Source organism: Malus domestica, chromosome 03, assembly GCF_042453785.1.
Source record: "Malus domestica chromosome 03, GDT2T_hap1".
NCBI lineage: Eukaryota > Viridiplantae > Streptophyta > Magnoliopsida > Rosales > Rosaceae > Malus > Malus domestica.
In genome coordinates this window covers 26,602,336-26,619,299 of record NC_091663.1, presented here as the reverse complement: position 1 = coordinate 26,619,299, position 16,964 = coordinate 26,602,336, and the positions used below count along the sequence as shown (strand labels likewise).

The 16,964-nt window shown below is 37.5% G+C and overlaps 3 protein-coding genes across 5 annotated transcripts; 1 reads left to right on the top strand and 2 right to left on the bottom strand.

Moving 5' to 3' along the window:
• Positions 1-885: 885 nt before the first annotated feature.
• LOC103443259 (imidazole glycerol phosphate synthase hisHF, chloroplastic) lies at positions 886-7,766 on the bottom strand. 3 transcript variants are annotated; one of them, XM_070818422.1, is made up of 20 exons: positions 7,499-7,766; positions 7,314-7,396; positions 7,033-7,127; positions 6,627-6,730; positions 5,866-6,035; positions 5,626-5,740; positions 5,165-5,220; positions 5,039-5,077; positions 4,596-4,694; positions 4,069-4,131; positions 3,914-3,976; positions 3,696-3,778; positions 3,256-3,364; positions 3,105-3,158; positions 2,600-2,687; positions 2,417-2,454; positions 1,764-1,869; positions 1,312-1,478; positions 1,137-1,227; positions 886-1,013 (listed from the first exon to the last, which is right to left on the bottom strand). In XM_070818422.1, exons 1-19 carry the CDS (start codon positions 7,644-7,646, stop codon positions 1,168-1,170), a joined length of 1,740 nt encoding a protein of 579 aa, XP_070674523.1. In that variant the 5' UTR covers positions 7,647-7,766; the 3' UTR covers positions 886-1,013; positions 1,137-1,167. The 3 variants fall into 3 exon arrangements, with proteins under 3 accessions (XP_070674523.1, XP_070674522.1, XP_008380295.3); XM_070818421.1 differs by having other exon boundaries at positions 886-1,010; XM_008382073.4 differs by having other exon boundaries at positions 886-1,227.
• Positions 7,767-8,629: 863 nt separating this feature from the next.
• On the top strand, positions 8,630-10,230 carry LOC103443257 (uncharacterized). The gene is made up of 2 exons (XM_008382072.4): positions 8,630-9,002; positions 9,700-10,230. Exons 1-2 carry the CDS (start codon positions 8,720-8,722, stop codon positions 9,867-9,869), a joined length of 453 nt encoding a protein of 150 aa, XP_008380294.3. The 5' UTR covers positions 8,630-8,719; the 3' UTR covers positions 9,870-10,230.
• A 4,938-nt stretch (positions 10,231-15,168) lies between these two features.
• On the bottom strand, positions 15,169-16,705 carry LOC103429258 (mitogen-activated protein kinase kinase kinase 18-like). The gene has a single exon (XM_008367404.4). It carries the CDS (start codon positions 16,545-16,547, stop codon positions 15,276-15,278), a length of 1,272 nt encoding a protein of 423 aa, XP_008365626.3. The 5' UTR covers positions 16,548-16,705; the 3' UTR covers positions 15,169-15,275.
• Positions 16,706-16,964: the final 259 nt, after the last annotated feature.

Sequence of the window (16,964 nt, the reverse complement as noted above, 5' to 3'; positions counted from 1 at the left end):
ATTTTTTTAGGCTTCCAGGAAAGTATGGTCAATTGATGTTGCTTGCATAATTGTTTTGTGTAATTTTATTTTTGCTAGAATTTGAAACTGAGATATAAGTGTAATATGTTGTTTGAATTTGGAATTTGGAACGTTGATAGTTGTGTTTAGTTGTTAAGAAATTACTTGGAATACTCCTATTGCTAGAAAAGCTCAAAATGGGCATTCATAGGGAGCGTTAGATAAATACATCATGATGGAAATTGTTGGAGTGAGGCATGATAAGGTCAAATTTGGATGAAATTTTGATGTTGGTTGATATAGTATGGGTTTTTTTTTTTTTTTTTTTTTAAATTTTTTTTTTTCATTATCCAGCTTATTAGTCCGACATTGCACCAAACACTTTACTAAGTTAATCTAGCTTAGTCCCTCAAGATAGTCCAGTTCGAGATAGTTTGGTGCAAAAAACGCACCCACAGATTATTACTTGAGTGATCAAAACTGCAACTGGACTAAAGTCCATAGAGCAATGCTCTGATTCTCTCTAATCCAACGCATAAAGAAGACTTGAGGCACATCTTATACATCCTCGGTTGGGTTAGATTTTTTTAATCCAGTTTCATGTTTGGTACTTGGCAACAAATGAAGGATGCTTCTCCTTTCTAATCCAATGTAATTCAAACTTCCCAGGCAGCTCCTCGTGAACGAACTGAATCTAACATCCACTAAAACTGATTTAGAACACCACTCGAAATTTCACGGAGTAAAGTGATCTTAAAGAGAAGTTTCATGGGGCAAATCAATAAATAAGCCAACTAGGTCTTAACGACTGCATTCGGGTTCAGTTTGCTTCAACCAGGCAGAGTGAGTATGAGAGCTTGAAGAAGATGGTGAGTGGGCTGTGAGTTACCAAATGTGGGATCATACCGTAAAATACAGGAATGCAAAAATTTACATACTATAACTTGTGCCTAAATCCACAAAACTTCAGGGTACCCTGTTTAAACAACTCCAATATTCGTTGGAGTCGACTGCTGCCACAAAATGAAGGTACATGCTCAGGTCAAAGAGCTAAAAAGTTTCAGCTTAACAGATTGACAAACTTGACATCTCTCAAAACCTTTTTATTTTGGCGAAAAAGAAAATCAGTCACCTACATATTTCAAAGCGTTAGGAGCAGTGATGCGTTCAGATTCTGACTTCTATTTGTTCGTTTAACAAGTGCTCCTTCACTGACTGAATAGGCACCTGCAAGGATTATAATCAGAGTATTACTAATGATGATCAGCACCTAGATGCTAACAAGTCAAATAAACGGTTCAAAAGCTGTACCTCCTTCCGATGGAAAATACCAGCAGCTAGGGCAGCCGATGCATTTGTTTTCCTGAACACCTCTGAGAAGTGTTCGGCAGAACCAGCACCGCTACTAGCAATCACAGGAATGCTCACAGCATCTGAGATCAGCTTTATTAAATCTATATCAAATCCCTTCTTTTGACCTGAGAGCATCGAAGACTCGACATAAGCATGAAAATCCAACAAAAACAACAAACTAGTTTGAGAATGAAGTTTAAAAAAAAAAAAATGTAAATGACATCAATGCCTTCCAGAACAAAATAGACAGTTTCAAACATTTGGGAAGTTTAAGAAACTAAAACTTACGGGGGGAAGATAGCACTCATTGTACATAATAACTTTATGTATCCATTTTATAAAGATTATGCTCGAAAAATAAATTAATGTAACAGAAAAAAAGTTTCGAGTAAAGCAATAGTAATCTTTACCATCACAATCAATGCAGTTTAGCAGTATTTCTCCAGCTCCGAGCTCCTCTACTGCTTTTGCAAGCTCATACGCCCCAATTGGTCGGCCTTCTCGGCCACCGCTAACCTGAGGAACAAACAACAGATATTTTCAAGATGTAATCCGGAAAATCTTGTAAAGGCGGAACCAGCCAAGGCAAGGATCTCTAATTGTTGCATCTGACAGCCAAGTTCATACTCTTGTCCTGCCAATTATATATTATAACATACAATTGAAGCACGGAAATGTCTTACAGCATATCATAACACAAGTCAAATTGGAAATATGAAACAATTCAATGATGCACAAACAGATATAGCTGTCTGTGCGGTAAGAATAAGATGATGTAGGTTACTCTAGTTCCCTTCTCCCTTGTGAAGAACTTAAAATTCTACCCGCGACTATCTTAAATCAACAATATATACTCCTAATCATGTCTTTAGAGCCAACAATTGATGCCATACTACGATACTTTAAAGGCGACATGGAGGTTCAGGGCATTCTTGTTATTATTATTTTCTGGGGACAAATTAAATGAAGCAATTCCATGTAATATGCAAGCTTCCGAAATATATCTGTTTTAACTTTGAACAGTAGTACAGAGGTAAAGAAAGCAATGGAAAAGAATACTTACTGTGCACTGGTACCATGCAAATTCTTCTCCATTTGGACCTGAAATTAACAATAAGTAATTTTCTTTCTTATAACTTTCCTTGAAAATTTGAACACACGATTTTACTCTATAAAACATGAAGATCAATGGCATATCCAAGCTGGAGAAACAAGGAAAGAAAGATTTGAAGTTATGCCCCCTTACCTGGGTTTGCTACCCTTATAGTCTTGAACTCTACATCTTTCGGATTCTTAATGTACACTCTGCGAGGATCAATGCTCACAACCACAGCCTGCATCATATTTTTCATATAAACTCAATATCGTCTAAACTCAATAAAAGAAACAATGATCCATGCTTTCTGCAAATACTAAGACATAATACCAGACATAATTAACACCGTCAAGGTGACCATGACTAATTAGTCAGTCAAAACTACAGAAATTCCTAGATCCTCAATAAATTCAGAACACGTAAAAGCAGAAAGAACAGAATGAGGAGCTTCTTCATCAACTCTAGTTTCCTACTTTATGGTCCCACAAGAACTATAATGAATTCTCGGAGGGTCAAAAGAAATGCTCCAGAAACGGACGCTGGGATCAAAGGAAAATAACAAAATGTGTACTGAGACTTCTTATATTATGTCCAATTGTGTAGATTAACTCAAAAGAATGTTAAGCATGGATGCATCTACTGGACAACAAATTACCTGATTTCCATAAACTCTAGATATCTGCTCTAAGCTACTTTTTCCATTTTTTACCTGAAAATTCAGTTGACAAAACCATTAGAGAGGCATACACAGTGTGATGTGTATATTGTACCAACCTGAATTTGAAACAGCAAAAGTTATTGCATACTCCAGTTCTTAAATATTCTTCTGCAGCATAAACTGCATCGCTTCCAATAGAAATCTTATCAGCCCCACATCTGAAATATTCGGAAGCAACTTCCAAACTAGAATAGTGCCTGAAAGAAAAAAAAGTGAACCTATAATCCATGTCCATACCAATACATCTAATTGGCATATATAATTTGAGTTGAAGCTATAGGATTTTGGCATATATAATTTGAGTTGAAGCTATAGGATTTCAGTTTCTCCGGTAAAAAACATATGCAGTAGAGTTGAAAAATGCAAGAAAGGACAATTATTGATCCATCACAAAGGATTTTGGCATATATAATTTGAGTTGAAGCTATAGGATTTCAGTTTCTCCGGTAAAAAACATATGCAGTAGAGTTGAAAAATGCAAGAAAGGACAATTATTGATCCATCACAATTTTACACCGAAGATTATACCTGCCATTTGCATCTGTAAAATCTCTGATGCCACCTCCAACTGTTAATGGTACAAAAACATTTTCTGATGTGTATCTCAATACCTACAAAGCATGAAAGCAAACAAGAATTAGGAAATTAATTAACATGTAACAATCCAGCTTTAAAATCGGAGAACTCTGAATTGTGTCAAAACTGAAAGATTCAAGTCGAACATGAACTGATTCTCTATCACAAACCTGTAACATGGGCAAGTCGCCCAGAGGGAAGTCTCGAAAACCAGTAATATTCAGAAAGCTGACCTGAAAAATTCAAAATTAAGACTTCAGCAGATTACTAGAGCTCTTAGACGATACATAAGCAGTGAAATTTGTTCAAACTTAAGGAGGCATACCTCATCAGCCCCATCTTTGTAATACTGTCGAGCAAGCTCTACAGGCTTACCAAGTTCTCTCACCTATTAAATTTTTTGATTAGTAGACATAAAAGCAATTTTCATGACATAAAGAAAATAATTTGAATCATATAAAAAATATGAAAAGATATCAAGTACGATCTTGAATAGTCATGCTAGAGCAAGAACCCCAATGAATAGAAAAAGTATCTCTTTTCTTTTTAACTAATAACAAAATTCCATCAAAACAAAGATACGCTTTCTTCAGGAGGTGCTGCTGATCCTTTTTAAAGCAGGTCGCATACTCAAAGTGAAAAAAAAAGGGTATCAACCATGAAACCAGAAGTGCTTGAAACAAGAAAATAATCTACAGTAAGATCCATAAGTGGGCTTAGTGAACTAGATCTTATATATTTTGGATGTGATCAAATATTATTCACTGATGGCTAAGCATGACAAGCATCCAGAAATAAGGGTTAAAAATCACCAAAATCATATAAGGAAAGAGTCAAGAAATGTTGCAATACCTCATTCTCTTTTGTGTGCTCTCTTACATCATATTGGTCGCCTTTGGTTACAACAAGATCTCCCCTGTCATTCGTCCTCACATCAAGACAAGCAATCACCTAAGTAACAGAATTTAGGGACAACCTTCACAGTCAGCATATGACAGACAATGAGATAAGTCATAATCCGTATCCGACCTATGATATTGTAAGTTTTTTTTTTTTTTTTTGAAGAAGAAGAAGAAACAATTTTTTATTGCAAAGAAACAATAAAAATACAAAAGTGGAGAAGAAGTCCACAAAGGCACAAACAAAACAAGATAAAAAGCACCATCACCCATACATTTAGAACTATGATATTGTAAGTTGGACTACAATATTTTAGGTCGGATTAAAATTCAAGCCCTTCTCACTTTTCCTACCACTAAAATGATAAAACTATAAAATAAGTCAACAGGAATTACCCTCTTAGCAAGTTTCAAAGCCTTCCTTTCAGTTGGCTTCTGTCTTCACAAGAACATCTCACATTGTTAGATGGTTAAACATAGTCAACATATGGGAAGCATATTTCTCATAAGTACAAAGGTTACCTTTTCCAGGTTTGTCTTTGGATACAAAAATCTTCTCAATATCGTAAGACCAACATCTAAACATTCACATTCAGGCAAAATTGATATCAATAATAGGTCTTCATATAATGAAAATAAATCTAAATCACTTTTCATGCATGGATAAAGTGAACTGGAACAAAAGTCTATAAAATAGATCTCAGAATGCCAAAATTACACAGCAAAGGTCAGAATGATCCACTGCCTAGCCCTTAAACAAAAACTTTACCTCTTCGTTCTACGAAAGAACTCAATGGTCTACCTTAAACAAAAACTGTACCTCTTCATTCTAGGAAAGAACTCAATGGTCTAAAGTCATGTGAGATAAAATCTGCTTCCCTTTTACTAAAAGAAACAAGGCATGGAACATTCCCACAATCCCTGTACACTTTGGACTACCATTAAAATCTACTAACAGACAGGAGAGAGAAATGATTTCTTGCCTCCACTCTTTTCTGGGTGGAATTGAACTGCATGCACATTTCCCCTTCTAACAGATGCAATAAAATTGTCTCCATAGTTGCAAGTAGACGAAACCCAGTCTTTGTTTTCATCTGACTGAAAATTGGTATAAAACTATGTCAACCCCAGTAAACATACAAATCAATGTATTCTTAGTGGAAGTATGCAGCAGATACATGAACTTTAAATTATTTTCTGTGAAATAGGAGAATAAGACATACAGGCATGGCTCTGTAAGAATGAACAAAATAGACATGATGGCTTCCAACATCATCCAAAATTAATGAGTCTTTTTCAATCTGCAAAGCATTCCATCCAATGTGTGGAACTCTGAAACCATTTGATGAATCAAAACGGCCAACCACTCCAGGTATCAAGCCAAGACCTTTCACTGAGACATGTATAATATCAGTTCAACTATTACTAAATTAAATAGATAAAAAAAAGCTATAATAATGTTACGTACATTCAAATTAACATTAATTTGTTTCTAGGACTATCTCCTTAAACCAAGCTGTCCAACTCAATTGTCACTAACAGTAACAACCTGAGGCTTTCATTATCAGGATAACTTCACGAATGGATTGCTGCATCCTCAGTGTTTGCTATGTATGCCAGCATGGAAAGGAAACTCCTATAATATGGGAAGAGTGATTTCTCTATACTAGGGGTTTTAGGTACCATTATATAACTAAATTTATTAACTGGACTTTACAATATATAACGCCAGAATACAATACATTGATGTCAAAAGCAGTTGTACAACTTACAGCAATTGCAAATCCATTTCTACTACATTTTTTAAGTTATTCCGAATCCTTTTCAATACGTGATTTAGTGTTCTAATACATTGTATCTAGCTTATTTACAAATTCAATGCCTTTTAAACCATTCCATCCAAATAACTATAAGTGAATCGTAGATGATGAGTTACAAAATTGGAAAAACAAAGTTGATGAAAAAGGAGGCATGAAGCACTGACCCGGTCCATTCTCTTCGCTGGATTCAAAAAGGAGCTGAAGTCCAAGACAAATGCCAAGAAATGGTCGATCCTTCTCAATATATGAACAGATTGCTTCCGCCATCCTGAAAAACAATAAAGGGCTGAAATTTTCCCACAATCTAAAAGCTAATAAACTATAAATGACATGAGAAATATTATGTGATTAGTTAGCAAACAAGAAGATTCAGAGCCATTATTTTGAAATTTGTTATTCAAACTAACTACCAATCATTGTCACGATGCTTCTTTGATCATGAGTAACTTAACCACATTCCCCATTCTCCGAATATGCACTTTATCCGTTCATTGCCACTAATCCATTTAAACGGCCTGAACAAGCAATTGATCCTTGTAGAATCCAACAAAAAATAAAAGAAACGCATACCCGTTCTTATTCAGCACATCCATGGCGGCAGCGAAAGCCCCCACGCCAGGAAATACTAGGCGTTCGGCATTCAGAATGTCTTCCGGTGTTTGGACCTACATTTCGAACTTCTGTTAAAATACAACTCATCTATTTACCATCCTTTACACCAACCGATTTTTGTCATCTTTCTTTTCTATTCCAAATTTCTAACAAAATCTATAACATACAACACTACAAAGAAATTGGTTACAAGGGCATAACTTTGATAGATAATTGACCAAAAAGAAAAGAAAAATTACATCTTTGACGTCGAAGCCTAGGTGGCGAATGGCATTCCTCACACTGCGAACATTGCCGGCGCCGTAGTCGAGCAGAGTCACCCCTGATTCATTATTCAAACAAACTAAATTATTATTAAAATAATAAATAATAATAACAAAAACTCAAATTTAACAGGGAGAGGGAGGGAGGGAGAGGAGAGTACCGGAATCTGCGGCGGAGGAGGCACGGACGGAGAAGCTTCTGGGACGTCTGAAATTGAGGTGAGTTTTGGGAAGAAACAGAAGGGAGGAAGCGGAGGATGAGCGAAACGGTAGGGTTTTGGAGGAAGAGGCGAATGGCGGCGCCTCCATTGCAGGCTCTGAAGATAGACAGTCTTCCCCGGCTCAGACTCGGACTCTGATGAAAGGCCAAACTAGAGTTGGAACTTGGAAGTCCACTTACCTAATGCTATTTGCTCCTCGCTCGTTGTTTGTGGCATGTGTCTTAAACCACTGCAGCGCACCGTTTTGAAGAATTTACTATTCTTATTACTTTTTTTTTTTGGTGTGAAAAATGATAATTTTTTAAAAAAATATATAAATTATAGACTAATAGAATCCTGATTGTCAACTTCAGATGAAAAAAAACTCCGCGATCTGTTCCCAAAGAAGAATCAACCATTAGTGCGCCTGCACATAAGCCCCAAACGTTAATTTCTTGTCAAAGACCCACGTCACCTCGTACGTATTTTCCACACACCTGACGTCAAAAAAATATCCATCATGGCTATCGATTCGAGCTTGGGGGAGAAGTCAGGCTTTTGGTATGGGTTGGAGGGGGAGGGGAAATGGATTTGATCGCCTATAGCCTAGGGGATTGGATTGGGCCGAAGTTGCTCAAAATTTGGCATAACAATTTCAGAGCTACAAGGACAAACAATAAAAATAAGATGACATCACCAAAATTTGAAAGTTTTCCTTCTTTACTATAAGCAAAATTAACACTATGCTCCTACTAATGAAAGGGATAAATTAATGAATCAAGACGCAATAATTTGAAAGGAAAGACCTTATCTATCAGAGCAATCCATTAGTTTATAACTTTTACGTGAAACTTCATCTATTCTCTATGACTTGAAAGAATCTTTTGAAAAAACTCTCAATTCCTAAACAACAAGATATCTGATATCCCAAAGAGACATAGATACCAAGTGTGTCCTTGGGGACATGATGAAATAATTCTATCCCTGCCTCATGTAATCATGGAAAGTATAATTCCTTGATTCAACTATAAGTTTGAAGAATCATATCACACAGGACACCTACAAAACGAACCCTAAACAACAATTACACCATTGTTTTTTTCCACATCCCTCAGATAAAGCCACTTTCATGTTAGCAAAATCATTGAAAAATAAAACTTTGTTGCTAATTAACCAGAAGCAATGATTCTAATTTTGTTTACACTTGTGTTGGCTGAAATGGCATTGATTTTGAGCCTTCTGTTTAGAACCCCTCTGAGGAAGTTGGTGATCGTGGGGTTAGATCGATCGAAGCAAGGACGGGGGCCATTGGTGGCGAAGAGCGTGGGAGGAACCATTCTCGTCTTCTTTAGCTCCACCATATATAGTGTATTCAGTGTGCAAAAACGTTTATCAGAGGCAGGCTTTGTCAATCCGACAGACGAGGTTCTTATGGCACATCGTCTCCTGGAAGCATCTCTCATAGGTGAGCTATATCATCCATTTTAGTAACCCTTTTCCTTAAAATTTACTTGGGAAAAAACTATATACGTAACCTTGTCAGGGTAAAGTTGGAGTTTTTAATTTTGAAGATTGCATGTATCTAATTTTGGCCGATGAATGAAAATCCTTTTCTGTTGGCAATCCTGTAACCAATCTCATGTCATGTTAAGTCTTATAAAACAAAACTCTCCGAAGCAGGAAAAAGCTTAGTCGGAAGTGAAAGAAGCCGAGGTTTTTTTTTTTTTTTGTCAAACGATAGATTTTGTTAGATTAGCCAATGATGGGGTTCGGACGCACGACATCATGCAAGGGCTTGATTCCTTTCCACCACCATGGTAAAGGGCCACTTGCCAAAAAAAAAAAAACTGAGGTTTCATGCACCCTAAAATCAATAGGTGGAGTCATCCAACTCTTTATAAAACTTGAGAGGTTTTTGAACTTTCCGACATGGGACAGTTCTTCACACACTCACAAGAAGTACCATATTGCCTTCTGTCCCAATTGAAAAATACATAGATTGTCTTATTTATAAGTTGTGTTAGGGTTTTGCAGCAAGGTAATGAATACAACTCGATCGATGCCAAGCTTTTGTGCATAATTTATATGTTTTCAATTAGCTAGTTGTAATTATGCCATTTTTCTCTAATTAACCTGGAACTGGAATGTTTGTCATTATACAGGGTTTTCCCTATTCCTGGCAATGATTATAGATAGACTACACTACTATATCAAAGAGCTCCATCTGCTACGAGAACGCGTCGAAGAAGTGAAGAATCTGAAAAAGGATTATGAGCACAAGAAATCTACTGATCCTGCAGAAGTGAAGAAGGCAACACAAAGGATCAGCTAAAAGCTGAATTCCGAAGATGAATAACCATATGAACAAGCCGAAGCTCCAAATAATGCATCAATTAATATAATTAGTTCACGTTAATATATCGTAGAATTGCTAAAACCACAGTTTCTCATTAATCCCTTAAGAATAATTCAAATCAACATGGGTTGATCATTGAAATAATGCATATAGCTTGCAAAATTTTAGATTGCTTCATAGAATAAATGAATCACTGTGGTCTCCTGTAAATATCATACAAACCTACAAATTGTAATTTCTTTTATTGATAGCGCACAATGTGATAAACTACAAGCATGTGTGAGTTGGGTTAGAAATTTAATATATGGGAGTTGGTTAATTTTTTTTTATATACAAATGATATTCGACTTTAAATAACTTAAACTACGTAGAAGGAGATTCTAACTCGATTGTATAATGGTGAGCGAAACACATCCACTCTAGCCAATATCATTCATATCGGTATAGTTGGTTGGCTTATTGTCTACTAAGAAACCCGACCCTAATTGCTAAAGTCCAAAACACAAACCTTAATTACAAAGTGTTGTGAGAAGTCAAGTTTCAACACTATAAAAAATATGGCCAGTGCACACAAAAAGTTATTTATGCCCTATGAGGTCAAAGGGCACCAACGCCCATACAGCAATAGTAACAGCAACAACTAAACTATATAGTGCCCTCTATAGGTGTGCCATTTGATTAAAGGGCACGATATGGCCATCAGTGCTCAAAGAGTTAAGCATAAATAAGGGTTTTTTTTGCGCCCTGTTCTGACAACTATGTCAGATGACATTTCAAATTCATGTTAAGACATTTTTTGTAATTGTGCTCTATTAGTTAAATTTAAAAGAAAATTAACAAAATAACAAAATGAAAATGCCCTACAACCTGAATCAAACAATTGAAAACACCAGATCGGAATAGGAAAATACTGCTCATAGTTTCTCTTCTTGACAGATCAGTCACATGTTGAAACTCAACCAAGAAATCAACACTATAAATTAAAGAAAAAAACAACGCAATGATTTCAAACTTATATTCATCCTTTCAAGTAGTCATCCTTCCGGTGGAGGTGTCTGTGCTTCATGCACTATCCACAGTAGTACCACACGCAACGAGAGTACAACTTGCAGCCACGCCAGGGGTTTTAGAGTCCATTTTGGTCTAAAACACAACCATTTTCAACAATTCAAAAGTCAAAACAAAGCTACGAAGGTAAGGATTCGAAATATACCTTCCTTGGGGCCATTGGGTGGCCAGTGATAGCTTAAAATCAGCTTGAAACTCACAGCCCTCACCGGGTTTTTGTCCTATGATTGAAACTGCATCCAACCTTAACCAAATCAGGCATGCAGTGCACAAAAACGTCTCTAAACAACTTAAAGAACCTAATGTTTTCGAGACTCACTCACACTAGATTCGACGGAAAATCTTGCTGAAAAGTCAAGCCGCGACGGAGCTTGTTAATTCGTTGCATCAGTTTTTGTTTCCAGAAAGCAAAAGGTAATAGGGAGTCTGTGGTGAGGAAAAGAATGTGAGGCTGGTGGTTACCTTGCTGGAGATTGGCAACTCCGCCGCCGTCATTGCTTATGTGTCAAGGAAGAAGCCGAAAGGAAGATAGAGAGACTGTGAGAGGGGGAGGGTGGCAGTGTGGTGTTTGCGTGGTGGCAAGGTTCGCCGGAGTGGCGAGTGAGATGGTGATAGATGTTGCGGTTTTCTATGCAGTGAGCACAGAGATGGTGAGGCAGAAGAAAGAGAAACAAGTGAAGAAGTGAAGAGAGTTAGTGAGAGAGAAAGAGTTGCGTGAAAGAGAAAGACAAAAGAGTGATGAAGTGAAGAAATGAGTGAATGCACGGGGAATGGTGAAGACCCATGTGGGTGGGTCCCACAGGACACAAAAACCCATTAGAGCAATTCCACCTTTAAAGACTTTGCGCCAGCACCCATCGCATTTATCTACTCAAGTGAACAGTAATAGACCCCAGTGAACAATAATAGGCCAAAACATCTCCACCCCTAACAAAAAATAGCCTAGTCAATTTTATTAAAATATTATTAATTTATATTATAAAATAATAATTTGGTTTTTTAATTTCTGACTTCTTCTCTCTACTCCCTTCTTCTTCCTCTCTCTAACTCATTTCTTCTTCTTTTTCCCACTGTTCCCACTTTTTTCTTCTCTCTGTACACCACGCCATCGAACCCACCCTACTCTGAACATGGACACCCACCATCCTGGACCTGCGCACACCTTAAACCCCCAAAAATCAACACCTACATATTCAAAAATTCATCGAAAATATACAAAACGGAAAAAAAAATCCAGTTGTAGGAAGATTCAAGTTAATCAACCGATCGAGGACGATCCGAGTTGCAGGATGATCACGATTTGGAAGGGGGACATGGTGTTGAATATATGGATTTATCAGGGGAAGGGGGTTGATGGGGTTCCAAGGATCGGGATAGGTTCCAAGGATCGGGATGGGGTTCCAGGTGTTTGATAGGGTTCTAGATGAGAGAGGCGGTAATCATGACGTTAGCATGACGTCAGATAAGCCATCTCCTTCCTCTGTCAATTTTAGGCCGGCCTATGGACTGGCTTGGGCTGGGTGCCAGTCTATTCCACGGGCTGGAGTGGATGCATTGACCCCCAGCCTAGTTTTTTGACTGGGTGCTGGCACATTTCACCTCTGGTGGAAGTGCTCTTAGAAAATTAGTAAAATAATATATTAATTAGATTCCCCCTAATAATTCAAGTTGATTGCAACTAGATATTTTCACAAATTGTGAATAGAAAAAAAGTAAATGTAAAGGACACAAAAACATATTTTTTATTTATTTAATATATTAAACTAGAGGGCACAAAAGCCTTTATTGTATGTTTGTAAGTTAATAAAAAAATTTCATCTCTTGCATGCAAGCTGGACACTAAGTTTTGTGTTCAAAATTTAGTAGGCACCAATACTAGACACAAACTAATGTGCTTTTTTGTTAGAGGGCACATACATATGAGAAATTTTGGTGTTCAATGAAATTTAAAACGCACAAATATGTATTGCGCTCAATGAAAATGAGAAGGGCACAAATCAATTGTGTTCTCGGCCTGTTTTTCTTGTAATGCAATCTGACTTTTATTTCCCTATTCAAACCCTAACAAGAACATAATTAAGTTTGGGAGTAAAATGGGCTCATGAGATCTCATATATAGGCTATAACTTTGGTAGGTGTAAAGAATGAAGATGCAAAACCGCTAAATAAGACTAATTTTATGTCTACAATTCGATGAGACATGATAATTTCGTCATCCGGATAAGAGACTTATTATCGAGTTATGCAGTAAAATTGAATCCTAATCATCAAACGAGCCACATACTTACATATAAGTACGAGTGAAAACCAATATTAGGTCAAATAACAAAATATCTTCTCTTTCGATGGGGTGTTCAAATAGATGGTGCCGAGCTGAAAGCATTGCCCTTGAGTAGATATTTGACACTTCACAATTACGTTTGGATGATCGCATAGGTTTTTTGTTTGTCAAAGGCCTTTCTCTAGGTCTTTCGAGTTTTGAGTTGACCTTTCAATACCCCAAAGAGAAAACGAAGGGAAAAGGTGAACAGCCAACGTGTTTGACTCTTCGAGAAGTCGATTTTCATCAGGGGATTGAATGGATCGGTTAATAATTTGACGTTTTAAAATTAGTTGACTTTGTTTAAAGTCTCTCTTTTTTTATACTCTATGCCTAGTTGTGGTTCCATGGACCACATTCGCTTCACTTGTTCCACTAGATGCTAAGTGCCATAGGTTAGGTAGTACCTACTTAATAAGACGAATGAATGTTATGTTAAGTGGCATGATAATGATATCTAATTTGCTAAATACGAACCGAGTGTAGTGTGACCCAATATATATATGAATGATGACACATATCGTGATTGGCTTTAGAAATGTGGCTACATGCAATGAAATTTTTGTTCTCGATAAGTTTTTTCTTGAGTGAAGAGAACGAGGATTTCCAAGTTTCATTCTCAAAATGTATTCATTTCTTTGCGCTACTAGCTCTGTCAATAATTTGACATATGTCACAATTGTAAATATTTAAAGTTGGTAGTTAAGAGCAAAATGAAATTATAAGAGCTGATAGAAAAAGTCGATAGTTGTGAGGAAGTGAGAGAGAGAGAGAGAGAGTTTGTGGATGTACTATTTATTTGCCAAACTAATGAGCACCTCCCCAAAAGAAACTAAACTTTGAATTTGAATATTAGTCGCCAACATAGCAATGATAGAGAATAGGTAGTGGGAACAAACTTGTTGACTCTTCTCAATGGCCTAACAAAAGTCTCTCTTGTTCACACGGGAAGCTTCATCAACCTCTCAATAAATTAAAATTGACTTTTGTGACAAATCGACATACGAGACTTGAATAATCTCCTCTAGCATACGAGAGCGAGTTTTACAATGTTAGTATATTCGTACTATGAAAGTCCTCTTTTTAATTAATTTCACATATGTTGGTATATTGTTGTCATGAGCAAAATATTTGAAAAAAAAATATGCAAAACAATTTATTTAATTTAATTAAGCACCTACGTGGGTAATGATACGCAAACAAAAAGGCTGGCCTAGCTTGCAAAACTTAGGTGTATAATAAAATAATGCAATCTTCCTGAGATTAATGATTGGGATAAATTAAAAAAATAAAAAAGAAATAAAAAAAATTAAAAGAACAAGCTGGCCTTGTTTCTTCTTCTGGCTAACACAAGAGACAGCTCTTCTTGGTTTGTGTATAGAGACGGCATAAGAGGCCAAAAGGGGTGAATATACACATGCAGATCCATATTATGTGTATACTTAACTAAACTTGGGATTATATATAATTAGAGTGGCAATTACTCAGTAATCACAGTTTAGTACCCTAACTACGGCCCCTATGTAGAGGGAGCTTATATTAAATCGTATTTATATTGAATGGTTTCATTGCTAATCGCATCGAAGTCGTTTGTATAATACCACACTTAGTAGCGGTTAAGTTAGAAACAATATCAATGCTGATTAGTGGTAGATCGCTCAATCACCTCTGAGTGGCAATTACTCAGTAATCACAGTTTAGTACCCTAGCTACGGCCCCGATGTAGAGGTAGCTTATATTAAATTGTATTTATATTGAATGGTTTCATTGCTAATCGCATCGAAGTCTTTTGTATAATACCACACTTAGTAGCGGTTAAGTTAGAAACAATATCAATGCTGATTAGTAGTAGATCGCTCAATCACCTCTGCACCTATAACAATTCGAGTTTGAGACCTCTTCTAGTATTGGGAGCAGCAGTATTACTAAACGAGTAGCTAGTCAGTGATTGATTTGTCAATGTCGTAGGCTTGTAGCCCTTAAAACTAATAAAACTAAAACAAAATAGACGCAAAACAATGGGAGTGAATAAAATCAAAATTTGGATGATCTGATTCAATTTCAAGATTGTTTGATACAAAAGAAACTTCTGTCGCACTGTTACTAATCATAAATTCAAAATCTAAATCCTCATCACAGTGTATACTCTCAATCTCTTCAAGAACAATTGAAGCCACAGTTGAAGAATTTGCAGCAAACACTTCTTCATCTGAGACAACATTGTTGTTTGAAACCACAAAGTTTTCGATTTCTTCATCGATGTTGCTTCTAACAGTGCACCAATTTTCATCAAATTCCCAGTTGGGTACATTCGAAAATGTCGAAAATCCAATCAGTTTCTTGATCCTTTCTGTTGGGGAATTCAAACAAACACCTTCAACAGATAGCAATTCCATTGGACTTTCAGACGCTTCAAAAGAATCCCAAAGGCCTTGATCCAACACACTAATTGGAGACCCCATTACTTGCTCTGTATTAAACTTGGACCCCAAATGCTGTTCAAGAAATGGATGATCAAGGAGCTGCTTAGCTGTCCACCTCTCTCTTGGATCCTTCATCAAACACTTGCTTAAGAAATCCTTACCCTTGCTCGAAAGCTGGCTTGGAATCTCCGGCAGCTCGCCGGAGAATCCAATTCTGTAGAGAGCTGAAACCGGATCATTAATCTCCGGCCAAGGCCCGCCACCGGTTGCCATTTCAATAATCGTGCACCCAAGAGCCCATATGTCAGCCTCAAACCCCTGCTCTTCGCCACGGGCAACCTCCGGCGCCATAAACACCGGCGTACCCGAAATAGTAGTACATGCCTCAACCCCTTGTACCAATTTAGCGCAACCCAAATCGGCAATTTTGGCGGTCTCTCCGGTCACCAAAATGTTTTGGCTCTTGATGTCACAGTGTACCAATTTATTGACATGCAAATACTCCAATCCTTGCACAATCTGGTGCGTGTACAATTGAATGACGGCCTCCTCTAGCCGGCCTCCCCGCCTCCTAATCGCGTCGAAAAGCGTACCGCCGGGTACGTACTCCATGCAGAGATTGTACATAGGCTTGTTGTTTTCAATGCTGACATTATAGCCCAAGTACTTGACTATATGGGGGGAACCAAGCTTGGACAAAAAACATTGCTCCTTCTGCAAAAGAGCCGAGCTGGAGAGCTCGGCTGACTTTACCGCGAATCGTTCGCCATCGGAGCTGGCGGCGAGGGAGACTGTGGCGGTGGAGCCGCGGCCGACGGTCGGTCCTCGGGTCCAGTGCTCCATGGCAGAAGAGATTGGTAGGGTTTTTGAAATGCTTGCCCAAATGGCTAAATGCACATTTTTATACGTGACATTGGCCCTTGGGGGATCCAAAAAGATGTTTGTAATGGATCCACGTGGCAAAAGGAGAGGGGGGTTTTTATTAACAGGGCCGTCTTGGAGCGCAGTTACTTAGGGTTGTAATAAGGCCACCCACATGGCGACACATGAAGCCACATGCCAAGATTGCGGGATTAAGAGGAGATTATGGAGGGAGAGGAGAAGAGAATATGCTTTTGCTTTTGCTCATTGCGTTTGGACAAGTCAGAAGTCTTTTTTTTTGCGGCGCCAAAAAGCACTTGTCAAATATCTAGGTGCATTGTCTTTCTCTTTCAACGCGTGTTTTGAATTGTCTTTCTCTTTCAACGCGGGTTTTGAATA

What these genes read in the sequence shown, in the direction of transcription:
- LOC103443259 (XM_008382073.4), bottom strand. Translation starts at nt 7,646, where the DNA reads ATGGAGGCGCCGCCATTCGCCTCTTCCTCCAAAACCCTACCGTTTCGC. An exon ending in CCACCCAGAAAAGAGTGGAG is followed by an intron (nt 5,221 to 5,625) that starts GCAAGAAATCAT and finishes GTGAATGTTTAG; the next exon opens with ATGTTGGTCTTACGATATTG. An exon ending in AGCACACAAAAGAGAATGAG is followed by an intron (nt 4,132 to 4,595) that starts GTATTGCAACAT and finishes AAAATTTAATAG; the next exon opens with GTGAGAGAACTTGGTAAGCC.
- LOC103443257 (XM_008382072.4), top strand. Translation starts at nt 8,720, where the DNA reads ATGATTCTAATTTTGTTTACACTTGTGTTGGCTGAAATGGCATTGATT. An exon ending in CCTGGAAGCATCTCTCATAG is followed by an intron (nt 9,003 to 9,699) that starts GTGAGCTATATC and finishes GTCATTATACAG; the next exon opens with GGTTTTCCCTATTCCTGGCA.
- LOC103429258 (XM_008367404.4), bottom strand. Translation starts at nt 16,547, where the DNA reads ATGGAGCACTGGACCCGAGGACCGACCGTCGGCCGCGGCTCCACCGCC.